Raw genomic sequence first — 26,148 nt, forward strand, 5'->3', positions numbered from 1 at the left:
TTTCCTAGCCCCTTTGTATTTGATAATCCTAGGACCCATGCTGAGCTGGATTTGTTTTACTTTTCAGGAATCCAGTTCTCCTGGAGTCCCTTTCTGCTATTTCATCAATGATCTGTACTCTGTTGGTGATATTCAGTATGACTCCCATGGGGCCACAGCTGTCATCTCCTTGAAGTCTTCCCCTTATGCCTACACATTGCCCTCGACACCTGTGAGCTCCCTCCGTCTGGATGTGACCTACCATAAGGATAACATGCTGCAGTTTAAGGTACGTGTTTACAGTATGTATACTAAGTACTGACTCAGCTCTTCTCAGTTCCGTTACTTTTTGCTAGTCAGGGTTACAGAACCCAGAGTTAAGTATGCTCTTCTGGGTGAACCATGCTGCAGTACACTAGGTCATTATCCTCAGAGTAATCGGAAACCACTGATGGGACAGTGAGAGCCGTTCTGAATCACCTAATGCGTTTGAAATAAATGAACTTGCCCAAGTTTCCAGCTTTAACTCTTTCCTCCTCACCTCCTGATTATACAGTAGCTCTCTCCAGAATATTGGCCTCTTTTAGTTCTCTATGCCTTTGCATTTATATCTCTGCCAGAAATGACTTGGTTTTCTCTCTGTGCTTGTTTAATGGCTTCAAAGCTTCAAGACTCATCCTTTTCCCCCATGAAAGCATCTCAGTCTTCCAGAAACATTGTTAGGCACTTCCTTCCCTGTATCTCACAACCCTTCTCTGTAGCCCTGCACTAGTACAATTCACCCAGTGTTGTGGGCACCTCTCTTCACCTCCATTAATTTGTGACTTTCTTAAAGGCAATGCTGTGTCTCAGTTTAGTAATCCTAGTGTCTAGTACAGTATGAGACAAGAAGATAGTAGGCACTCAGTGAATCAATTCAGACCCCGTTTTTAGCATGAACGTCTATGATTATTTTAATCAAATAGAGTTCATGATTTTGGGGGGCATTGTTTTTCAACTCAGAAAAGTTTTCAGGTATTCACATACACTCATCCACCTACATACAAAGTAATAAAGAATATAGTCATAAACTTCTGGTCTGATTTTCCAAGGTAGAAATAATATCGATGGAATGTGTTACTATAATAGAGGCTTATAAATGAGAGATGACAGACTTAGATCAAAATGATAAATTTGATGTTAATCTTTGATTTGTTACTTAAATTCCCAGGATCGTGAGCTTAAAGAAGACAAAGAAATACAGCATTCAGACCCTTTTGTCAAAGAGTCTAAGGGTATAGGTTTCAAGAGTACTCAACTTGCCTGAAATCTGTTTCCTCTGGCCCTAGATTTATGATCCCGACAACAACCGGTATGAAGTCCCAATCCCTCTCAACATCCCCGAGGTTCCATCCAGCACCCCTGAGAGTCGACTCTATGAGGTCCTCATTAAGAAGAACCCATTTGGGATTGAAGTTCGTCGGAAGAGTACGGGCACTGTAATGTAAATGGCTCCTGGTCTGCTTTGGAATTGATGATTACCTGTATGTTCGTTGCCAGGTCTATTGTCCTTGGAGGCAGTCCTGCTCAAAGCAACACACTGTCCCCTTCGGGTTTCACGAATAAGTTATTTCCTTCAGATCTGTTTTCAGGAGAAACCTTTAGTGCCCTGGGAGTAATTACTGAAGCAGCTGCAGGTACCTAGGGATTCATTCAACAAATGTTTACAGGATGCCTTCTCTATATCAGTTGGTTATAGAAGATAAGATCTCTCTTCATGATAAAAAATAATAAGTAAATAACAAAAATAATTTAAGTGAAAATATGAGGTGGTTTAGATAGTGCCAACCGCCACGTAGGAAAACGAACAAGGAAATTGAGAATCAAGGGGAATCTGTGGTCAGAGCAAGTCTCTCCAAGGAGGTGACATTTGAATTAGGAGCATGAGCCACTCATGTGGAGATCTGGGGGAAGAGGAAGAACACTTTGGACAGATTGAGTAGTCTGGGCACAGGCCAGGCAACAGGCACAAGCTTGCCATACTAAGGAGAAGAAAGTCCTGTGTGGTTGGAGCAGTGTCACAAGTAAGGCTGTGAGTGGTGGGAGGTGAGGCTGGGGTTTAGGTGGCTTCAGATCAGGAATGGCCTTGAAGATCTCATCAAATGTTTTGATGAGGAATCACTGAAGAATTGTTAACAAGGGTGTGGCATTTTGTGAGATGCTTCAAAAATATATCACTCTGGATGGTTTGTGGAAAATGGACCACAGTGGGGACAAGAGTGGAAACTAGGGCTGCTGTGAGGTGGTGGGGACCGAGATGGTGACAGTGACTGGGTCTGGCAACTGGAGGGACACCTGAAAGGAGGCAGTGATAGAGGAAAACAGAAGAGGGAAGCTGGCTCCTGGGCTTTTAGCCAGGACGTCGATGATTATTTAGTTTGTATAGACTTGATATTTTGTTTGGGAGGTTCTCAGGGTTCTGGGTCAGGAAAGAAAGCAAGAGTTCAATCTTCCTGAGAAATCAGCTGTTTGAAGCCAGGAGAACAGCCCATTTCTTCTGCAAACTCGCCCTTTTGTGTTGCAGCTGGGACTCTCAGCTCCTTGGCTTCACGTTCAACGACATGTTCATCCGCATCTCCACGCGCCTCCCCTCCCAGTACCTCTATGGCTTTGGGGAAACCGAGCACACGGCCTTTCGAAGAGACTTGAACTGGAACACGTGGGGCATGTTTTCCAGAGACCAGCCCCCAGGGGTAAGGGCAGAGCCTTTGGGAACGTGTGCCTGTGTCTCTGTCGGCCCACACTGTGGACACTACATGTGTCATCCTTCCAGACTCAACTTGGATGGTCACATTCTGCTTTTAGACAAATGGGCCAATTCTCAGGCTTCTTTGTTTTTCGTGTGTTTAATTTATTTCATGGAGAAGTCTAGACATACCATTTCAATCAATTTTTGTTGAGTTTCTTTCTCAGCCACAGTATCTTTAAACCTCTCCTCTCCCTGTGACTCTCCCAGTACAAGAAGAATTCCTACGGTGTCCACCCCTACTACATGGCACTGGAGGAGGACGGCAGTGCCCACGGAGTGCTCCTGCTAAACAGCAATGCCATGGGTGAGATGATGGCAGCCTAGCCCCTTATTTTGGTGAATCAGTCATTCTGGAGGAACTTTAGAATGTGTTTGACCAAGTTGCCCCCAAAGACAAAATTATTATCTTGTGGACAGTGTTTTGTTTTGCTTTTTTCCCTTTGTTTTGTTTAGTCTTTCTATTTATTTCAGTCCAGTAACATGTAGTAGCAAGGATTAACTCAACTTCTATTTGGCAAAAACCATGTAGAAGGGATAACAAAACCAAGTATCCAGAGGTCAGCCAGTAGGAGCCATTCATATGACTTGAATTAGTGATGAAGCCATGAATCAGAGCACTCACTCTGAGGGTACGAGGGTGTGAAGAAAATTGGTACAGTGTATTGGAAAGGAGGTGGAAAATCAGGAGGTGGAGTTAAAAAGCATGCATGTAAAAACTGGTGAAATCTGAATAAGGCCTACACCTGAGTCAATAGTATTAAATCAGTGTCAGTTTCCTGGTTTTGACGACATACAATGTAAGATATTATCACTAGGGGAAGCTGGGTGAAGTGTGCAAGACAACTCTCAGGACTATATTTGCAACTTCTTGTAAGTCTTAAACTATTCTAAAATAAAATTGCTATTAATTTGAAAGAGCAGAATGGCAAAACATATAATAGGATAATAAGCACACCAAAGGGAAAAAAAATCCAGGCATGGGACCCTGCAGACTTTCACTCACCTTTTAAAATTCTGTGTAGCTATGGTACAAAACACCTTCCCTCAATACTCTACAGTAAGGAGGCAAAGGAAGAGGGAGAATGTGTGAATTTCAGGGGGTAATTTCTCACTTGGAGGTTTCCAGATTGACTGGCATTTTCCTCCATTTCCAGATGTGACATTCCAGCCCTTGCCTGCTTTGACGTACCGTACCACAGGAGGAGTTCTGGACTTCTATGTGGTGTTGGGGCCAACTCCAGAGCTTGTCACCCAGCAGTACACTGAGGTAGGAGAGAATTTAATTGGTTAGTAAGTATTTATACAGCACTTTCTGTAGTTCTTAGATGATAACTAGAATTGTTGGTCTTTCTGGAAGACGAGTAGGTTATAGAATAAGGAACAATAAATACATCCCAGTAACCATTTAATTTGTAGCCTGTCAAAACATTGCAGAGTAGAAGTAGCCATGGTGCCACTGGTGATAGTTGACGGTGGCGATGGTAGTAATGGTAGTGGTGGTGATGGTGGTAGTGATGATGATGGTGATGGTGGTGGTGGTGATGGTGGTGGTGATGATTGTGGTGGTGGTGGTGATGGTGGTGGTGGTAGTGATGATGATGGTGATGGTGGTGGTGGTAGTGATGATGATGGTGATGGTGGTGGTGGTAATTGTGGTCCTAGTGGTCATGACAGTTGTTTTGTCAGCAGCAACAAACACTGATATAAAACTTAGTATGTGTCACTGATCTATTACTTCCTGCATGTCAGAGTACTTTATACACTCATTCAGTCTTCACAAAAACACTGAAATGAATACATTATTATTTTCAATTTACAAGTGAAGAGCAGATGTACAAGAGGTTATTTCACTTTTGCCTAGAGTCACATAGTCAGCAGAGATTGGAGCCTATATGGTAGCCCGTGTTTTGCGTCTGGATTCTGTGTTCTTAACCAGTAAGCTGGACTACCACTAGGAATCAGAGTGAAAAATCAGATTGAAAAATCAGATTTTTAAAAACTCCCAGGGAAAACGATTAAGCCTAGCAGGAAGCTTTATCCAAGTTATCCCCGTGGCTCTGCATCCTCTTAGTTTCTGTCTGGATTTGAATTTGGTGATTATCTAAGTGGGGACACTGGAAATACAGTCTTATCACTTCGTGTACGACTTCAATCCAGATTCTCCTTTTTAAGAATTAAATTCTGTTTATTTTCTAGTTGATTGGTCGGCCAGTGATGGTTCCTTACTGGTCCTTGGGGTTTCAGCTGTGTCGCTATGGATACCAGAACGACTCTGAGATTGCCAGCTTGTATGATGACATGGTGGCTGCCCAGATCCCCTATGTACGTTGTCAGTCTTGGGGGTACTTGGCCCCAGAGCCAAACCTTGTTGTCTCTATATCTGGATTAGTTTGCCTGATTTTTATCGGGTTTTATAAAATTACGAAGTACTTTCTCATGCAATAGCACACTCAGCCTCACTCCTACACAGTAATACAAGGTGGGGTGAGGAGGTCATTGTGCCTAACTTGAAGAGTCACAGTGATTTGCCAAAGGAGGTGGAGGAGGACATGGGGCCAGCTCCAAGGCTCTTTCTGCAAGATCATACTTCCGTTTCTTTCACATGACTTCACAACATTTAGTCGAAAACATCTTTGGTACCATAAGAATAAAAGGTTACCCAAACAGTAGTTTTGCATAATTAAAAGAATTTGACCCCAATTCAGGCAGACCAGAGTGTGTATAGATATAAACTCAGTTCCAGCGCTTTGCCAGTGCTGCAGCCCAGTGTTCCCACAGCTTTGAGCTAATTCCTGGCTGAATGCAGGAACCAGGGACTGGTTTCCAGAGGAAATACATATGGAAACGAACTCTGCCTTCACTTGAAGACAAGGGGGGTCTACTAATCAAAGCATGGGGCCCACAAACCACTTACATATTTAATTTTATTCTACTTATTTTTCCTTTGTTTACAATTGTTCCTATTACTGGAAAGTGTAGTGTGCAATATTTTATTCTTAATAAGAAAGCTATGGGGAGGGTGCAGCTCAGTGGTAGAGTACGTGTTTAGCATGAGCCAGGTCCTGGGTTCAGTCCCAGTACCTCCATTAATAAATAAATAAGCAAGCCTAATCATCTCCCCTCCCCCCTAAAAATTTAAAGAAAAAATAAGAAAGCTGTGTCTGATAACCCCCAGGATTGGTGATTGCAAAGCACTATAGATATTTTTGTTTGTTTTGTTTTTAGCAGATTTACTGTCCATGTTGTATTTGTACCAGTTAGTTTCCATTATGCTATTTTCTCTGAACAAGAACCACTGATACCAGGGGCACCCGCTTCGGGGAGGTAACCACAGTCACTCCATATACTGGCCCTTTACAAAGCACTTTCTCATCTGCTGTTTTCGTTTATCTCCACAGCCCTGCTAACTAGGCATCATCATCCTGTTTTTTGCTAGTATAGTTTTTTCCCTGTTCTATGACTGAAAATGAGAAATTAGGCGAATTTTTCAGAACCTATTACCTAACAAACAAGAGAGGTGGCACTTGAAAGAATCACAAAGACACCTGAAATTCACCATTCGTCAGTGGTGCGTTGTCCCATCTGGAACCTGGACTTTTGCAAGTGTCCTTTGTCCTCCTCCAGGATGTGCAGTACGCCGACATCGACTACATGGAGCGGCAGCTGGACTTCACCCTCGGCCCCGAATTTGCTGGGCTCCCAGCTCTGATTACACGCATCCAGGCTGACGGGATGCGGGTCATCCTCATCCTGGTCAGTCCCTACGGGAGCGGGTGCAGTCTGTTGGGAAGAGAGAGTGGGCTTTGGTGGAGAAAGCTTTATGCTGTGTTTCCTTCCCTGCTCTGAGTGGAGAAATTGAAGTTCAATAAGGAAAGTGCATCTCCCCAGATTCACAGAAGCCCTACAGCTCAGGTGGAAGCCGATGCCTTCCCTTCTGAGGAATTCTCCTTTCTCCTGTCCTTGTCATTCTCTGGCCTTGGTTTTCTCTCCTGACCTGTGCTTGAACTTCAGGACCCAGCCATCTCTGGCAACGAGACAAAGCCCTATCCTGCCTTCACGCGGGGTGTGGAGGAAGATGTCTTCATCAAAGACCCAAGCGATGGAAGCATTGTCTGGGGAAAGGTACGCTCTGAGCGTGACCCCCTAATCCCCAGCCCGGGGGTGGTAACTGTCGGTGTGTTTCTACGTGTTTTTTTGCCTTTTCCATTTGGACTCCGAGGTCAGAAGTTCTCATTTTCTCAATCAGTATTTGTCAACACTGTTAAGGAGTTTTTAAAGAATGTGTGTTGCCTTGTGGGATCCACTTTTCTCTATGCTGATCCTACAAGAAAATCAAAGTATTACTACCTCTGGGACATGGTTTATAGCTTCTTAGAAAATGCTATATAAGAGAAATTATCTAGTGCATTGCTTTGAACATTTTTCTCTTCACAGGTCTGGCCTGATTTTCCTAATGTTGTTGTAAACTCGTCTCTAGACTGGGACACTCAGCTGGAGGTAAAGGGCCCTTTGTGGATGTTGGGGGAAGTCAGGGCTGCCGAAGGTGCAACCATACTTAGGATGCTGGACATCTCTGTCTCATGGGCATGGGCGAGGAGGGGGAATTCACTTAGGGAACATGTCCTGTGTGTCCGTCTGTGTGCCAGTCACTTTACATGTAATATTTTACTCCAGTCGGGAGGTAGGCATTTATTATCCTTTGCATAACTAAGACCCAGAGGGCTGAAATTACTTATGTGACAGAGTGGTGATTGCAAATCCAGGGCTGTCAGATTCCACACATCCATGAAATTTCCACTGGATGGTACCTCTGAGAAACACTGTCTTTTAACTGAATTAGTATATTTACTGTTTTTATTGTTGGTTTTGCAGTTGTTGTCTTGAGTATTCCTTTTACACAGTCTCCCACCCGTGTCTGTAGTGGTTGGGTCATTTTCTCTGTACATCTCTTTTTCATGAACAGGCTCCTCCATCTTCACTCTTTTAAATTGCTGCCATCCTTCTTGGGTTTCTCAACTTTGCTCGTATCTCCCAATTTCCAGCCATATTTAAACCTTGCTCTCTGCTGGGGACAGATTCTTATTTGTAATAGATCTCAGATAAGACTCCAAGGGAGAGGACCTAGCTTCCTGTTGTCTCTGTTGCTCCTCACCGAAGATCCCTTGAAGTTTGGTGGTCTAGGCAGCCCACATGGACACAGGAATCTGCAAAAGAAGTTCAGGGCCATGGCTCCTTGAGTTTTATTTACTTATTTTCATATTTTCCCCAAGCGTAACTTGGGGAAATAATAATTGACAAGTAAAATTGTGTATCTTTAAAGTATACAATGTGATAATTTGATATACATATATATCATGAAATAATGACCAGAATCAGGTTAATTAATGCGTCCATAGGCTCAAGTAGTTACCATTTGTGTATATATATGGTAAGAATGCTTATAATCTATTGTCTTAGCAGTAAACCTTTAAGTACACATATAGTATTATTAACTATAGTCACCATGCTGTACATTAGATCCCAGAAACTTGTTCATCTTACAAACGAAGGCTTGCAACCTTTGACCAGCACCTCCCCATTTCCCCCATCCTGTGGTAACCACCCTTCTACTGTCTGTTTCTATGAGTTCAACTATTTTTTGTTTGTTTGTATAGATTCCATGCATGAGTGAGATTATATAGTATTTTTCTTTCTCTGGCTTATTTCACTTAGGTTTATCCATGTTGTTGCAAATGGCAGAATTTCCTTAATTCTCATGGCTGATTAATATTCTATTGTATGTATACACACCACATGTTCTTTATTCATTCATCTGTGGACAGACGCTTAGGTTGTTTCCACGTTTTGGCTATTGTGAGTAAGGCTGCAATGAACATGGGTGTGCAGATATCTCTTCAGGGTATTAATTTTGTTTCCTTCAGGATATATATCCAGAAGTGGGACTTCTGGATCATATGGTAGTTCTATTTTTAGTTTTTGAGGAAACTCCATACTGTTTTCCATAATGGCTTTACCAATTTGCATTCCCACCAACAGTGTGCAAGGGTTTCCTTTTCTCCATGTCCTTACCAACACCTGTTGTCTCTTGTCTTTTTCATAAAAGCTATCCTAACAAGTGTGAGATGACATCTCGCTGTGGTTTTGACTTGCCTTTCCCTGATGACTAGCGGCGCTGAATACCTTTTCATGAACCTGTTGGCCATTTGTGTGTCTTCTTTGGTAATATGTCTATTCAGGACCTTTTCCATTTTTAAAACCCTTCGTTGCTCTGCTGTTGAGTTGTGTAAGTTTCTTAATTTATTTTGGATATTAACTCCCATCAGGTATTTGATTTGCAAATATTTTCTCCCATTTCACAGGTTGCCTTTGCATTTTGTTGATGTGTTTCTTTTACTGCGGAGAAGCCCTTCAGTTTGATGTGGTCCCAGTTGTGTGTTTTTGCTTTCGTTGCTTGTGCTTCTGGTAGCAAATTCAAAAGACTCGTCACCAAGACCGATGTCAAGGAGCTTTTTTCCTGTGTTTTCTTCTAGGAGTTTTATGGTTTCAGGTCTTACATTTAAGCCTTTAATTCATTTCGAGTTATTTTTGTGAGCATTGTAAGATAGGAGTCCAGTTTCATTCTTCTGCATGGGGATATCCAGGTTTTCTAACACGGCTTACAGAAGACTGTCCTTTCTCTTCTTGTGTTTTTGGCACCCTTCTCAAAGATTAATTGACTGTATACGTGTAGGCTTATTTCTGGGCTTTCTGTTCTGTCTGCGTGTCTGTTTTTATGCCAGAACCATGACTTTTAAATCATTATGCTGGGGAAGGACCACTTCAGCAATCAAGAGGTTGGCTCCTACTGTATGAGCCCCACAGTACATCAGCCACTAGAGGCAATACTGCCACCTTGAGGGCATCTGGATTCTGTGGGGCAGTTTTAATCATCACAAGGAGCACTGCGTGACATCTAGTGGGCAGTGACCAGGGATGCACGTCGTTCTGATTGCAGGGAATTTTCCACCAAGCATTCTCCTGCCCCAAATGCCCGTTGTGCCTCTGATGAGAAATAGGAGGTTCTCTAGGGGGTTGCAGTGTCTATTAGGTAGCACATAAGACATTCTCAGTAGAGAGGATAATTATAACTAGTTATGTTTATAAGGCTCAGTTAATGAGGTTGGTGGGCATGAGGCTACTGATGCCCAGGCCTGGGTGAGGGGAGTGTAACACCAACCAACCAGCCAACCAGCCAAGAACAGGAAGCCTGTGAAAAGCAGATTTCTGGATCTGAAGCTCAGAGGTTTAATGCATTAGGTCTGGGGTGGAGTCTAGGAATTGCATTTTGGTAACACACGATGGATTGTGACAAGTAATCCTGGGGCCAGACATGTAGGTGGGCACGTCACGAGTTGAGGACCAGGGAAAGTGAGGGCAGAAGCAGTAAGACAAGAATAGAATACGGACAGGAGCGAGGCAGAGCCAGAACCTTGGAGGACAGCGGAACACTTTTTATTTCATGGATGCGAGTCAGAGCACCTCGTAGTGAGGTTAATAAACCAACGTTTATCAAGTTTCCCACTTGGATCTCCTTTGGGATTCAGTTATTACTCCGACGTGGTTGTGTTGACCCTGGTTATTCTAGTCCTCCATTTCCCTCCTCTGCACCATGTTTCTGACCTTGCCTGAGCCGGAGCTCTCTGTTTCTGGTGAAAGGTTCTATTTTGCTGGTTCCATGTTTCTACCTACATTTTCCAACAAAAAGGCATCCTTGGCATGCCCCCCGTTCCCGAGATGCTCAGTGATGTGGTTTACTACCCTCTAAATTCTCTGTGAGCTGGATCCCTGTGCACTGATCCATTTCTGTTTTTGCTTTGTGTCCCTTTTGGCTTTTTATCTAGACATACGGGTTTCCACTTACCTCTTATGTATTGTGTCTGGAACTGGGGATTCCCTCGACCAAGCCCTCTTTCTGTTGTTCCTTCCTCGCACCCTTGTCACTGGCATTATTTAGCCTTTTAACTCTTAAAATGCGCTGATGGACATAGAGGAACCTGTTTACTGAGACGTACAAAGGACCGTAAAGTCCCATAACAGGCGACATAGGCTGTGTAGAAATTGACGACTATGTGCTGTTGCTGAGTGACAGTGAATTCACAATTATGCTCTGCGCATTTATCTTAGGTTCTAAGCTAAGCCCTGTGGGGGAATACAAAGTCCTTTCCAACCTGTTGACATCGCATCTGATGCCTGCCCCTCTCAGGCTGCAGTCTCCCTGGCTTGTGCTTTGTCTCTGAGGAGTGCTTAGAAATTGCCGGGCAGAGGTTGAGGAGTGGTGGGTATCTAACAGGTGAAAAAGTGGATTCAGTGTGTTGATGGCTACCATTCACGTTGCTACAAAAAGGAAAACAGTCCATGGACGTTTTCCAAGTGACAATTTGTGCTCATTTCTTTTCTTTACCCTCATTGTATTTTGCATAAGTCAAGAACATTACTTACACTCCATTTGGATTGACTATCGCCACGTAGTACAAGGCTTCGCATGAGATTAAGCTTTCAGGAGATGCCTCTTTTCTGCCTAACATATTTGTTTGGGACAAATAAATAATATTTAATTTTTCCAGCTATACCGAGCTTATGTGGCCTTCCCGGACTTTCTCCGTAATTCAACTATCACGTGGTGGAAGAGGGAGTTGAGAGAACTCTACACCAATCCACGGAATCCAGAGACGAGCTTGAAGTTTGATGGCATGTGGATTGTAAGTGTGTGTGTTGGTGTCGGTGTACACGTGGATGGGTGTGCTTCTGTCCTGGGGTGTCTATGCTTATGTATCAGTGACCTTTAATCAGAAGGGATTAGAATCATCCAGGAAGGACTTTGGACGTGTCAGACTGCATTTCCTCCAATCAGGAGTGGAACAGTCAGACCCTCCCCAGACCTTGTACCTTGTCTCAAGTTCTTACTGTAAAATTCCAAGGTGATTTCCAGAAAGTCTTTGGAACTGAGCCTGCCTCACACCCTGAGTGAGAATTTTTTCAAATCCTCTAGCCAGTCATTCAGAAGGGCTTAATTGATCTTTTCAGTCAGTTCTCAGCTGGACTTGATGAATCTCCCTGGGCTGGTGTCTGTGGGATTACTGGATGGTGACCAATTTATCTATGAGTTGATGGGACAGTAATAATTTTACACAGTAAGAACTATCTGTGTCTGACATTTCTAGGACATGAATGAGCCGGCCAGCTTTGTGAATGGGGCGGTTCCCCCAGGCTGCAAGAACGCCACTCTGAACCACCCGCCCTACATGCCGCGTAAGGACCCTGGGCCTCCTCCGCTGGCAGCGCCTGTGGCTACAAGGCGTGGGCCCCGCCGGAGCCCAGCAGCCAGGGGGTTTGTCCTGATGCTCAGGGACATCCTTACTGATGCTCTGGTTTTTTGTGGGGGACAGAGACAAACACCATTCAAGAACTTTCCCCAATTGGGTATATACAAGTTTTCGGCCCCTTTGGGTGAATTTCTTGAATTCTTTTCAGAAAACACTTAACATTGGTGATGTCTCCAAAGGATTCTGCAGCTAAGTTTTTAAGTTCTTCAGGCTCATGTTAATTCCTCCCCAGAAATTTGCTGTGCCACCGAGTGGGTGGAAAGTAACGGCCTCCCCTGGTCATGGAGTCAGTGGACTTTGGTGCTATGCTTGTGTTCACATCTTGGCTCCAGAAATTATCGTCTCTGAGTTGTGTGACCTTCAGCAGATAATTGGTGTTTCCAACTTGGTTTTTTTTTTTAACTGTAAAAGGAGAATAATGATATCACTTTCACAGAATGAGGATAAGCATTACATAGAATAATGTACATGTTAAAAGCCTAGGTTGGAGCCTGTCACGTGGTAAGTGTTTGGCAACTGTGAGTTCTTCCTCCTGCTTTCTCCTGGGTACCCTCTGGGGCACTTGATGTTGAAAAGACCTGCGGGTGCCTTGGGAGCTCAGAGACGAGCCTATTTCCATGCCCCGGGGAAGGAGAGGTCAACTTGACCTCATGCAGGGGTCAAGTCACCCTTAAGATCCAGAGTCTAATCTTTTGAAGAGAGATCAGAGATACACAGGGTGGGAAGGGAGCTCCCACATCACTAGGTTTTTTTCTTCAGATTTGGAGTCCAGGGACAAGGGCCTGAGCAGCAAGACCCTGTGCATGGAGAGCCAGCAGATCCTGCCTGACGGCTCCCCGGTGCGGCACTACGACGTGCACAGCCTGTACGGCTGGGCGCAGACCAGACCCACGTACGAGTGAGTCGTCACCTCCCTTCTGTCCCTGACAACCTCCAGGGACAGCCAGTGGCTGATGAAGCTACCCTGCTCGGCCTTTCATCCCCTCTTCCAAGGGCTCAGATTTTAATTATAACTTTAAAGCAATTCTTATTTATTAAACACTCATGAGCGCGGAGCCAGACCCTGTGATCATAGCTAGGAGGACAGCTGTAAGTAAAGCACGGTCCTGCCCGTGAGAGACTAAGGATCCTAGTGGAGGGTAGACTCACTGGAGGCTCGGACAGTCATCACACAGGGCACACGATGCTGTGATAGCTTTACTTACGATAAGGAAACACAGAGGACTAGGATAGCTCTTTCCCGTATTTCAAAAGTGACTCATCTCTACTGGGGTTTTTTTTTTTTCTGGTCATTCTTGTTGAATAGCCAGCTGGTATTCTACTGAATTTGCACTGTCCCATTTTTTGTGCTCAGTCAATGATTAACAAGAATTATCCTAAAGAAAGCCTCGTAAAGGAATTTACTTTCTCCTTTCCCAAATATGTAAAACTAAATGTTGAGTAAATAAATAGCAGGATTTAGTGATTACTTTTCTTTTTAGTAGAAGTGCTGGGGATAGAACCCAGGACCTCATGCACACTAAGCATGCGCTCTACCAGAGCTATTACCCACTCCCTCTTTTCTTAATGGAAGTTATTACTTATCATTTTAGGTGACGCAGTGAGGTTTTTACATTGTGAAGTTTTTCTTTGATGAAACATTGTAAGACACTGTGTAAAGACACAACTTTTGGTATCATCTCCATCATCTGGAGTCAGTCAGTGGGGACCTCATTACAGCTCAGAGTCCCATGTTCCCTTCTTGACACAGGAAATGTGTTGTCACCTGGCTAGGCTCAGGGGCTCTGGGAGGAGAAACTCTATGGCCTTTCCTCTCCTGATCTGCCCTCCATCACCTCTTTGTTCCCTCCCAACCAGAGCTGTGCAGGAGGTGACGGGAGAGCGAGGCATTGTCGTCACTCGCTCCACTTTCCCCTCTTCTGGCCGCTGGGGAGGACACTGGCTGGGAGACAACACGGCCGCGTGGGACCAGCTGAGGAAATCTATCATTGGTGTGTGGGCTGCTGGCGGGGGAAGGAGTGGGATCCTCGATAAAGGATTCTCCCAGGAGGGAAGGGGAGGCAGGTCACGAGTGCCTTGGCTGACACAGCTGTGGTTCTCCTTGCAGGCATGATGGAGTTCAGCCTCTTTGGCATACCCTATGTGAGTGCCCTTTTGATCACCCCTGATCACCAAGCAGACGATGGCATCTTTCAGAAATCATCAACAGGCCCGTTGCGTTCTGTCTTTTGTTTCAGACAGGAGCAGATATTTGCGGGTTCTTTCAAGATGCCGAATATGAAATGTGTGCTCGCTGGATGCAGCTGGGGGCCTTCTACCCCTATTCGAGGAACCATAACACCATTGGGACCAGGGTAGGGCATTGAGCTCAGAGCTCAAAAGTTTTGTGTCACCAGGAAAATTCTGAATGACAAGTAACGTAGTCTGTATTCCCCAAGGACACCTTCAAAACCATTAAACCCTCATGTTTCTCCTTTTTAACTTGCTATACTTGTATATTGCAAAATGACTACCACGGTGGGGTCAGTTAACACCTCCATCACCTCACATCATTACCATTCCTTTTTCTGTGGTGAGAACATTTAATATCTACACCCTTAGCAACTTTCAAGTTTATAAACTACAGACACCATGCTATATATTAGATCACCAGAACATATTTAATTTATAACAAGAAGTTTTTACTCTTTGACAACATCTGCTCACGTCCCTCACCTCCCAGCCTCTGATAACCAACATTTTATTCTCTGTTCCTGTCAGTTAAATTTTTTTAGATTCCACATGTAAGTGATATCACACAGTAACTGTCTTTCTCTGTCTGACGTGCTTCATTTAGCATATTGCCATCAAAATCATCCCTGTTGTTGCCGATGGCAGGATTCCCTTCTTTCTCATGGCTGAATAGTATTCCTTATTTTTTTTTTTTGAATATGACACCAAAAGCACAAACAACAAAAGCAAAATTAAATAAGTGGGACTATATCACACTAAAAATGAAAAGACAGCCTGCAAAATGGGAGAAAATATTTATAAACCATATACTGATTAAGAGTTAATATCCAAAGGAATATAAGGCATTCATACAACTCAATAGCACAAAAACAAACAATCTGATTTAAACATGGGCAGAGAAACTGATAGACATTTTTCCAAAGAAGATATACAAATAGCCAACAGGTACATGAAAAAATCCTCACGTTTCCCACGCCCAGTGTTCTTTAGATTATTCTTTTGGTTTGGGCATTGTACCAGATATATCCCCCCCTCCCCAGAATGTCTTATGGGGAATTTTTTCACCTGTTCTGGGGAAGTTTCTGTGGCTCCTTTCGGTCTACTAGAAATATTTTCTGAATCTCATCTGTGGTCATCGTTGGTTTGGCTATGTGTGATCTTCATTTGGAGTGAATGTGACCTCCTCCCAAGTCCCCTGGACCCCCTAAGGTGAGCCCTGAACGCTCTTATTTTCTCCTTAGAGGCAAGACCCTGTGTCCTGGAATGCTACCTTTGTGACTCTGTCCAGAAGCGTCCTGCGGACCAGATACACCCTGTTGCCTTATCTCTACACCCTGATGCACGTGGCCCACGTGGAGGGCAGCACCGTCGTGCGGCCTCTTCTCCATGAGTGAGTGTCTAGCTGGGATCCCAGTGACTGAGGGGTAATTCCATTCTGTGTGGGGGAAGTTGAAGAAAGTAATTCTTCCAAATTAGGTTAAAGGCATGCTTGCCTTTGCCGAAAGCTCTGTAGGTATGGACTGTACGTTATGATTCCTTTTAGCATGCTGGCAGTCACACTTTAGCTCTTTGACAAAAGGCTACTGATTTTTTTTAAATTTCAGAATGATATACAATACAGCCCAGAATAAGTTCTTTCTAGTTTGGGCATGTAAAGACCTACCTATCTTCTGTAATAGCTCAGGTCAAAAAAGAAGGCATTCCAGGGGGATATCTGAGGCACGAAGGCCACTCTTGCATTAAAATGTGCTGTGGTTAAGAAACACGGAGCTGCTGATAGATGAGAGTATGTCTGAATCCCACCGTTCCGTGGGTTTGAAGAGCATGATGTGTAGAAAGTGAGTGTGGATCTGGTTCAGGTAGACCTAGGGAGAGAGTAAAGGGTGGCACAGCGTGCAGCTGAACCTCCAACTTGGGTCTGAGCTTGAGCAGTTTCTTCTAGGTCTTGACCTGGGGTCCTGTTGGGGTCCCCACTGTGGTACCTTGCTTTGCCTCTCCAGGTTTGTGGCAGACCGGGTGACCTGGGATGTAGACGGTCAGTTCCTGCTGGGCCCAGCCTTCCTGGTCAGCCCTGTCCTGCAGCCTGTGAGTATGGCGGCCTCTGATGACTAGAGGGTCCCAGCTGTGAGGCGGGTGAATAGTCAAGGAGAAGAGGCCTGGTCTGAGGGGTCCTGAGATGTGATTTCTTATCCTGCCTCTGTCTCTTGCTCTCCCTCTGAGCTGACGGCCGTCACTTAGGTAGTCTGGGCCTCAACTCTCTCATCTTGATAATCAGCATAACAGATTCTGATTCATTGGATAATCAAGAAGGAAAAAAATCCTATGATATATTTGCAGATACAATCATTTCTTCACTCCCTGAAATAGGCGTATGAATGAGTCGGGTGAGGGCAGTACTATAAGGAAAGCCTTTCAATCCTCTATTACCATTAAAACAAAACTTTGCAGAAGGATTGTCTGTAGCAATGTGTCTAATCTGGTTGCTGCTGACAAGCCCTTCCCTTCTGTAAGAGGTCCTCAGGCAGCCATTTCTTCACTTCCTTTCCCATGATTAGGAGTCTGATTAAAATATCAGGTGATTGGGTCCACCCCAAGTTATTGCACTAATCGTGATTTCTCAGGTATTGGCTCCATAAACCTACAAAATGGTTTTCTGCCCCAGGTGCAACCTCAGTTTGTCTTTTTAGAGAGGGAATGGGGTAAGTCTACAAACAAATGGTGATTTTTCCTCCCCCAGAGTCCCAGATTCCAAAGGGTTTTACAGAAGCCACAATTTTTGGCTAGGCAGATCTTCCCAGTTGGAGAAGAGGGCAGGGAGGGAAGCCTTCCCCAACACTGCTGATGGGGTGAGGGCTGGTAGTGGGGAGAAGCGGAGAGAGAGAGAGAGAGGGGAAGGGAGGCAGGCAGTGGGTCCAAAGCCATCACTATTGTTTTGATCTCTTTACTGTGCAAATTGGTTACTGGGCCCAGATTGCCTCGCCTACTCGCCTGCCTTGTTTTCTGTTGGCTTTTAGGGTGCCGCAGACGTCACTGCATACTTCCCCAGAGCCCGCTGGTATGATTACTACACGGTGAGTTTTCCTGATTGTTTATGTACAACCTGGGGAAATGGTAGCACGCACAGACTTTAGAATCTGACAAACCTCAGGTCCAGTTCTGGCCCTGTAACCCTCGCCCTGTGATCTTGGACGGGTCACTTCTAACCTTGGAGCCTCTGTGTTTTCACCTCCGAGTGTGGGAAGCCCACCTTCCTCACAGAAGTGTTGTGAAATGCATCGAAGCGGCTCCTGCAGTGCCTGGCTTTTCCTGGATCTTCTTTGTGTGTTCGTTTTTAACCCTTCCTTGTACCACCACTCTTCACGGTGGCGTAAATGTCAGACACTGGAACACACTTGAAATTATGCTGGAAATGATGGTTTTTGTTTATATCCCCCTTGTTAGGCTGGAAGTTCCTAAATATTAGGGGCCTTTTGCTCTGTTTTTTTTTTTTTTTTATTAAATATGTTCTTTTATAGCATAGATATTCAAAGAAGAGTTGGTCAATGTAATTTCCTAAGGTAAGCAGGCCCCAGGCTGGGTGGAAAACGCACACCCAGGTGTAAGGCCCCGCCCTCGTGAGCCGGGGCAAGGCGAGTGCTCCGAGGAATACGAAGGGACCGCATCCTCTCTGTCATAGCACTTTGTCCCCGGCTGGTCCCAGCCCCCGAGACTCAGTTGGGAAAACAGGCTCTTTCACAGAAGCGTCACGGCAGTGTTCTGTTGCAGGGTCCAGACAAGTCAGAGTTTGATTCTTGAGGAAGAAGCAAGGGTAGTGTTTCCTCTCCCTGTAACCAGGCTCTTCTGCTTTTCCTGAGGAGAGCGAAGCGGAGAACTGGAAATAGAGCAAAAAGATAACAGTGCTTCTTGGTCGTAATCAGTGACTGTGCAGCTGATGAAAACTCCCTTGGACAGTCACGTTAGGTTGTCTTTCTTTTTTTTCCCCTTTGTTTTGGAAAGGAAGTAATTAGGGTTTATTTATTTACTTACTTGTTTGTAGTGGAGGTGCTGGGGATCAAACCCCGGACCTCGTGCTTGCTGTGTATGCTGAGCATACTCTCCATAGGTTGTCTTTTCCTATTTCAATCGTTCTGCTTTTACGTTTTATCTCATGATCATGTCTTTGTGGATATCTTAATAGGAATTTGTTAGCTAGCTCAGTCAGAAACTATTTAAAGGAAAGTTAATCAGCTTGTGACTCATGAGGGGCTGGAAATGAACTCATGAGAAGGTATCATATCATGTTTAGCCATAATGAATAGGAGAATGAAAAAAAAACATTGAGAGAAGTAAAGAATTTGGTAGGAAGGCAACTTTAATGGTTTTATGTGTGTCAGGTTTCACTTGTATGTAGGACAATCAGTGGAGGAAAAGTCCAGGATTCATAAGGTGTTGGAGTGAAATGTCATTAGAGAGCATATAATTCAGCTTCCTCATGACATCGGTAAGAAAAAGGTCCAGAGACATAGGGCTGGAATTTTTAGTAAGTCCTCTAAACTTTGTAGTCCTGAGTTAGGACCATGAAGCAGAGTTCCCCCCGGGGAATGTGGTGTCAGTCACCATCAGTGAAGGGTCAGTCCCTTCTACCACCTACCCCTAGTTTTGTACAAGTTGAGTCTGTATGAAATGAAAATCAAGGAACAAAAGTGAAGAAACGTTATGGTAGCTTTGCTCCTTACCTTTAAAGGAGCAATTCTCAAATTGGGGGGATTTGCCTACCAGCGGACGTCTGGCAATGTCTAGAGACATGTCTGGTTGGCACAGTGCACAGTGTGGTGGGAGGTAGGGGAGATGCTGCTGGCATCTAGTGGATAGACACTGGTCAACAGCCAAAAGGCACAGGGCAGTCCCTACAACAAAGAGTTCTCCAGCCTGAAATGTCCCTAGTGCTGAAGTCAGAAAGCCTTCTCCAGGTTGAGAACCTATGGAAGGGCAGTTTCTTAGGAATTGAGGTTTGAGCTGGGGGTGAGAGACACTTTTCCCGTCACACGTGAGGTGGGATAAAGATGTGAAACATAAAGGAAGGCAGAGTGAGTTAAAGAGAAGGACTTGTGAAGTAAATCAGTTCACTTTAATGATTTCAGTCAAGTCTGAGTCCAAGGTGTTAATGAAGTTAGGGTGGGGAGTGGGGCAGTGGAGGGAGATGGAGGCTGAGCAGAGGCAAAGCCAAAGAGAAGGTCTGGAAGTGCCTTTGTGGGGAGTGAATCAGGAGCCAACAAGAAAGAAAAAAGGATCGCTCAACCTCCTTGAGTGGTGCTTCTTGATGCAGAAACAGGATGTGGAGTGAGGGTAGGGGGAGAGGCAGCTAGGATCCCATGTGGTATGTATGGTAGAGGCCCCAGAAGACAAGGGGTCCTGACATGATGTCATGGCAGCAACACAAGATGCCACACAGCGTGGAGAAGTGTGGTAACAGGGTCCTGAACAGGCAGCAGGCTCAGAGGGTGGACAAGATGTCTCATCGATGTGTTGTTCGGGGAGATGTGTTCTCTCCATCATCTCTTACCTTCTTCTGACCCGCAGGGTGTGGACATTAAAGCCCGGGGAGAGTGGAAGTCCTTGCCAGCCCCTCTCGACCACATTAATCTTCATGTCCGTGGGGGCTACATCCTGCCCTGGCAAGAGCCTGCGCAGAACACCCACTTAAGGTGAATGATGGGGTCAGATTTCTCCTTACATGCCAGTTAGCTCAGATCCTGGTGAAGCCCACTGGTTTGCAAGCTACATCCCAAAGATCTTCTGCTAAACATATTTATTTGTCTGCTTGTTTGTGTTTTAGCCTTTTTCAGAGTCTATGCTCTTGAAACAGTTATTAATGACTATTTTAGATCGAAGTGGGGGAGGTGACAGGTCTGATGAGTGACATTTGAGATGAAGGTGAAACAGGAGCAACCATGATTCGTGCTGGTTTTAGAAGACTATCTGGATCCTAATCCACTCTTTGCTTAAAAAAAAAAAAAAGCAAAACTTTTGCTGGAAAACTGTGTAAGCCATACTGCAACTGATGCCTGAGGCAGAGGTTCCTTATGTATAAGATTTAAAACTTCTAGACCTAAGTCTTTATAATAAATAATGACAGGTGACATCAGGTGAATGTTTGCTCTGTGCCTAGAACTGTGCTAATATGGAGAGATCTATTTGCAGATTATCTAATTTTTCTTAACAAAAGAAAAAAAATCACTATGGTGTAAGTACTGTTATCATCCCCACTTTGCAGATGAGCAAAGAGGGGCTTCAGGAGGCTAAGTGATTAACTCAGAGTCACATAGTAAGTAGGTGAGCAGGGACTAAAATCCATGCCTGTCTGATGTCAAACTCAAATTCTTGGAGTCCTACTCATGTGATCACAAAAAGTCAGCTGGAAAGTGAAGAACCCAGGATGTATGCAAACAAAACTCTCTAGACCTGTTTAAGAATTTGCTGATGAAAGATTGAAACACCCAGATTTTCCTGACAGTGGGGAAAGGAAGGAGGCCAGTGAGCTTGCGTGTGGTTTTTTGTAGAGCCCGTGGGGCTCCTGTAGGCTTGTAGAGCCTTAAAGGAAAAGTCCCCTTGAGTGATTGACTCATTCATTCCTGATATGAAGTCACGTAGCTCTCAAGACAGAAGGAGAACTGAATCACAAGTTTCTTGAATCCTAGTACCCAGGCTTTAATTTATACCAGGAAACACTTCCTTTCGTTTGTATGAAAACCCTTGGTTTGTGACTGTGGCTTTGTCTTTAGCTAATGCCCCTCTCCTCCCTCACTGCAGCCGTCAGAAGTTCCTAGGCTTCAAGGTCGCCCTGGATGATCAGGGTACGGCCGAAGGTTGTCTATTCTGGGATGACGGACAAAGCATCGGTGAGTAAGGGCTGCCTCGGATTCCTTCGTGTCAATACCCCTGGCTAGGTTCCTGGATATCTTCTAGGGCTGCTATTTCCTTTTCTGTGTTAAGACAATTTTATATTTTTTAATATAGCCATTTATTACTTTAAAATGTATAATACATATTATACAGGATCCTTATGCCTCACGTATATGAAGCTGAACTCTGAGTCTCTCACCCTTATCCAGCTGTCCTAATCCAAAGGTTCTTTGTGATCAACTGAGCTGTAAGAGGGGCAGTGCCTGCTCAGCTGTGCTATTTACTTGGGGGAATGTACCATCAGGAGTTAACAGGAATTAGTAAACTCCCAGGAGGATGTCTCAAGTACCGTTAGTCATTTCTAGACCAGTGATGTCCAGTAGAACTTTCTGCAGTGATGGAAATGTTCTCCATCCGTGTTGTCCCATCTGGTAGCAGTTAGGCCTCGGTGGCTATTGAGCACTTGAAATGTGACCAGTGCATGTGAGAAACTGGATTTTAAAGTTGATTTAATTTGTAATTTAAATTTAAATAGTTCCATTTGGCTCGTGGCTACCGTCTTGGACAGCACAGCTCTAGAGGACAGCCCTCTGGTTCAGTGGTAGCAACTTAGAAAGAGGCAGGCACACGGGGAAGAGTGAGAAAGCCACACAGGTTGGGCGCAGGGGGACGGCGCCGGTAACAGGGCCCTGCTGCTCCACCTTTACTGGGTGTGCTGAGCTTCCGATTCTCCCTGGGCCTGTGGCACAAATTAAGGCGAAGGAACAAAGAAGTTCCTTCCTGGGAGACTGCATTTAAAAAATTTCCTAATACCTCTCAAGATAAGCTGGCCAAGACACCCATCTTGCTGTTCATGATGTGGGCGTACGTGCATGTGTGTGCGTCTATGTGTGGCTCTAGCAGAAGGAATCTGGACATTCTGAGACGTTGGGGGCAGGAGACTGTGAGAAGGAGGAGTGGATTAAGAGCAGTGTCAGAAAACTGCATCATAGGAGGTGACGCTGTTCTTCAGAGGCATCTGTATACGCCCATTTCAAACATTTGTATAAACTGACTCCTCTCACAATGTGGAACTCTGTGAAGCAGAGAAATAAAGTAACAAACAAAAATCATCCCTACTTCCTCAGCCAAGGAAGCAATGAGAACTCTAGAGCATAGCTCCGTATCATGCTTGCTTTGTTGTCTGTTTGCAGATACCTATGAAAAAGGACACTATTACCTGGCCAACTTTTCTGTCAGCCAGGTGAGTATATGACTGATACTGTGAAGGGAGAATGGAGTTCTGGCTTCGTAGGATGCTGGAAGCCATAGGGCGTAAATTACCTGCTAGAATTCCTTCACTGTTCATCTTGCTGATTTGCATCCTTCCCCTCCTCTAGACTTCTGATAGAGATATAATGTGCTCCCAGGAAGCTTTCTGTGATTAAATTCATTTGTATTTCATCAGTAACTTATTCCAGTTCACCAAAGCACACATGGACAGACTATTTCTATGTTATCCAGCCCTCATTCTTAAGATGCCTTGGAACGGTCTGCACATTTTGTGACTTCTCCTCATGTAGAATATAAGGTTCCTGAGAGCTGAAGTTCTTTGCCTCCTTAGAGTCAGAGTGATTCTGGAGACCCTGTTGCTGCTTAAACAATGCACAGTTGGATGGTAGTCGGCAATGGGGGAGAGAATGCTGAAATCATGGTCTCACTATCCAAGGACACAAGGTGGTGACTCTAAAGCCATCTTACTTCATGATCTAGATTTGTGCCTAAAATCACACAATTGTTTCCCCCTGGTGGTTTCTTTTATCTCCAACTGACAGAATACGATGCAGAGCCATGTAATTTTCAACAAATACATCAGCGATACAAACCCTTTGAAACTGGGCTACATTGAAATCTGGGGAGTGGGCAGCGATTCCATTTCCAGTGTCAGCATTTCTGTGAGCGGCGTGGTTGTGACCCCCAGCTTCACCTATGACTCTACAACACAGGTTTGTGATCGGTGAAAAGTCCAAATGGCGTTTTCCAGCCCTGAGACCCTGGTGCCGTCCCTGCCTGCTTTCCTTCCAAGTGACACGCTCTCCTGCAAGCCCTTCTGGAGCCCCTGTGGGTTCAGTGTGTCAGGGTGGACAGCAGGGAGGTGAAGGGAGGCTTTCTGATGGGCCATTGTTTGGAATGAATGGTCTGGATCCTTGTCGTGAATGTCTTCTTGTCTGCAAACCTGTGTACCACTTTGCCTTTACCTCTGCCTCAGAGATCTTCTTCCCAAACAGCATGAACTGCCCTCTTTCATCAGCTAAAAGACACCATCAGTGAAAAGTTGCTCCATTATTTCATAAGCCACAGAGAAAGAAAAAAAAAAAAGGATTACAAATTATGATGCAGTGCTTTTCTGTCCCTTAAAACGTCTATCTAAAAAATATAGAAAGTTTTACAAAATTTCTTTAAACAGACTTTTATCATTTAAATTTGTTAGTGATACTGCAGAGGAAAATATTGGGGGAGATCCATGGACGTTGATAAATCCACATCAAAGTAAATTAGAAGAGGTAAACTCTGAATGTGAAAAAATGTTAGAAATACCTTGACCAATTTGTATCATGAATTTTTCTCTTATTATTCAAATTTCTATGGAAGTACTTTAAATTGTTTTTTTAATTTTATTATTATAAATTAAAAGAAAATCTATATGGTATGAACTGGTTAAGGTATTTCCTCTGTACCCTCAGAGGCATTGCTGATACATCATTTCATAAAAATTCTTTCACTTCTGTCTATGGGATTTTCTCCAAAGCCACTAATACGCTTTATACAAGTTTCCATTGGAGCATTTTCTTGATTTTACTATCAACCAGGATTTATACTCCTTTCTGAAATAATTCTCAAGTGGTTGCAGTCCATCCATTCATAACACCAGTAACAGCAGTGGAGTTCACACAGGCACAAACATTGTCAGGAGTGCTGCTCGGTCCACAGTCGTTCCAGGGCTGTTGACTGCAAGACACAGTCTGATTAGATGAATGTTAAATGTGCAAAAGATCTGCACCTTGGGACTGATGCTTCCAACACCTGCCCTCATGGTAAGTGGGCCTTTCCTCGTATGCTTACCTCTTCCTTTTTCCTGAACTATTTTTCTTTCAGAATCCTTCCTGATCACAAGGCCTGAAACAAAAGTTTTCCTTCAGCTTCGTAGTTTTCATTTTCTCATGTTTGCGGTTTTCTTGTCAACCAACTTCCCCAGCTCTCCAAAGAGCTCATAAAGGCTCCGCCCAATTTTGTTGCAGATACCCGAGCCAACTAGTGCACGTGGTGAAACTTTATGGGAGAAAGACCTGAGCTGTCAGACTCTCACTATGCAATCATCAAGGCACTACGAGGGGGATAGGAGAAGCAGGAAATAAGGGGAGGGGTGGAAATGAGGACATTTTCTCCAATTTGTCTGTGCCGTCGATTCTCTGCAGTCGTTGCCTGTTTCGTTATTTAGGGTCCTGTCGTCTTTTCCCTATCTCTGAATGCTTTTTGTACTCTAAGGGGTTGAGAAACTCCCTTCTCACCTGAAAAATCTGAGGGTACTCTGGAAGCTAGGTAATGACTTGCGAAAGTGTCCAAGAGTGTTATGTGGACCATTGGGTTGTATCTGATTTGTTTGAGTGCAGGAAACTTCAATCACCAGATGCCCGATACTTTTTCTTTGGTTCCCAACAGGTGTTAAACATTGATGTGACCAGCAGAAACATCAGCCTGCATAATTTCACCTCCTTGACATGGAGAAGCACTCTGAGTTCCTAGAGCAGGACCCTAACCATGAATAGCTTTGAAACTACTCGTACTTCATGCTCATAAAATTATTATGTGTTGCTAATTAGTTTATACCCAGTATGGGTGAAGTGTTTTGTTAATTTTGTTTTATGCTCTGCCTGTGTTTTAGCCCTGTGGTGTAGGCAGTAGGGAGGTGTGGACGACTGTGGGTTACCATAATGTCTCTATGTGACTGGCATGGTTTGGATGGCTCTTAGTACAACATGGACTGAAGATGAACCAGGTCTGTGATGAAGTATGTGTGCGTGTGTATGTGTGTAATTAGGGAATGGCCCCACAAGCTGAAGCTTGCCAGGACAGTTCAGGTCCTAGAGCCAACTAACACCTCAAGAAAGCATCCAGGAAGAACATCTGGTCCCTGTGGTTATGGGGAGACGGAATAATATGCTGAAAGCATGATATAAGGGGAAGGAAAGGCAAATTCAGGGAAGGTAAGCAGGAAAGATGATGGGGATGAAGGTGATGATGACAAGTAAGAAGATAACATAAAAATATTAGGACTAGTCGCCTCATGGGAAGGAGAAGGGAAGAGCCAACCAATCTGAAAGCAAGAGGAGGGGTTGGAGGAACTCCTTAGCTTGTGGGAATAGGGCTGGGGATGAGATTGAAGAGGGCAAAGCTGAAGGAAGGAGTTTGAATGTAAACAATAACTTATTTTTGCCAGGGATGTGCTTTGAAATGTGTAAATCTTATTTCTGTATTCTGCCTAATGTATAGAACCACAGTTCACACGATGCATGCAATTTATATGCCAAACAAAAATAAACCAAGCAGATTAACAAGGTGTTGAATTTTGTGGTAATTTGACCATGGGTAATCTCATTTCAGCATTAAGATTTCTTATTCGGCAAACTCTTGTGAACTGGTCTTGTTCTCTTTGGCATCAGAGTTCCTGCAGGCTAATCCAGCAATGGAATAATCAGATTTATGGTTACCCACCCTTTTCCTTATGCCTCTGCCATGGATTTGTGTTAAGATTTAGGTTCATGGGAGAGTGTCCTTGAACTGTTGTTGTTTTAATCATATAAGTTATTATATTTGGTAAGATATCAACTCTGGCAAAAGTAGAATTTGCAACACTATTGGTTAAAA

General features: G+C 44.2%; 1 protein-coding gene across 3 annotated transcripts in view; it reads left to right on the forward strand.

Annotated features, from left to right (window-relative positions):
* Positions 1 to 25,840, forward strand: part of MGAM (maltase-glucoamylase) — a 76,562-nt gene extending 50,722 nt beyond the window's left edge. For all 3 annotated transcript variants that reach the window (XM_032483515.1, XM_006185395.3, XM_032483516.1), the window contains exons 26-48: positions 68 to 268; positions 1,308 to 1,462; positions 2,543 to 2,711; positions 2,975 to 3,071; positions 3,922 to 4,034; positions 4,964 to 5,089; positions 6,392 to 6,520; positions 6,779 to 6,889; positions 7,202 to 7,264; positions 11,371 to 11,505; positions 11,968 to 12,055; positions 12,889 to 13,027; positions 13,987 to 14,120; positions 14,237 to 14,271; positions 14,367 to 14,483; positions 15,603 to 15,751; positions 16,362 to 16,446; positions 17,376 to 17,432; positions 19,921 to 20,045; positions 21,151 to 21,239; positions 22,437 to 22,486; positions 23,058 to 23,228; positions 24,943 to 25,840. In XM_032483515.1, coding sequence (XP_032339406.1) covers positions 68 to 268; positions 1,308 to 1,462; positions 2,543 to 2,711; positions 2,975 to 3,071; positions 3,922 to 4,034; positions 4,964 to 5,089; positions 6,392 to 6,520; positions 6,779 to 6,889; positions 7,202 to 7,264; positions 11,371 to 11,505; positions 11,968 to 12,055; positions 12,889 to 13,027; positions 13,987 to 14,120; positions 14,237 to 14,271; positions 14,367 to 14,483; positions 15,603 to 15,751; positions 16,362 to 16,446; positions 17,376 to 17,432; positions 19,921 to 20,045; positions 21,151 to 21,239; positions 22,437 to 22,486; positions 23,058 to 23,228; positions 24,943 to 25,026 — 2,622 coding nt within the window. In that variant the 3' untranslated portion in view covers positions 25,027 to 25,840. The remainder of the gene's footprint in view (positions 1 to 67; positions 269 to 1,307; positions 1,463 to 2,542; positions 2,712 to 2,974; positions 3,072 to 3,921; positions 4,035 to 4,963; positions 5,090 to 6,391; positions 6,521 to 6,778; positions 6,890 to 7,201; positions 7,265 to 11,370; positions 11,506 to 11,967; positions 12,056 to 12,888; positions 13,028 to 13,986; positions 14,121 to 14,236; positions 14,272 to 14,366; positions 14,484 to 15,602; positions 15,752 to 16,361; positions 16,447 to 17,375; positions 17,433 to 19,920; positions 20,046 to 21,150; positions 21,240 to 22,436; positions 22,487 to 23,057; positions 23,229 to 24,942) is intronic.
* Positions 25,841 to 26,148: the final 308 nt, after the last annotated feature.

This window comes from Camelus ferus, chromosome 7 (genome assembly GCF_009834535.1).
Source record: "Camelus ferus isolate YT-003-E chromosome 7, BCGSAC_Cfer_1.0, whole genome shotgun sequence".
Taxonomy (NCBI): domain Eukaryota; kingdom Metazoa; phylum Chordata; class Mammalia; order Artiodactyla; family Camelidae; genus Camelus; species Camelus ferus.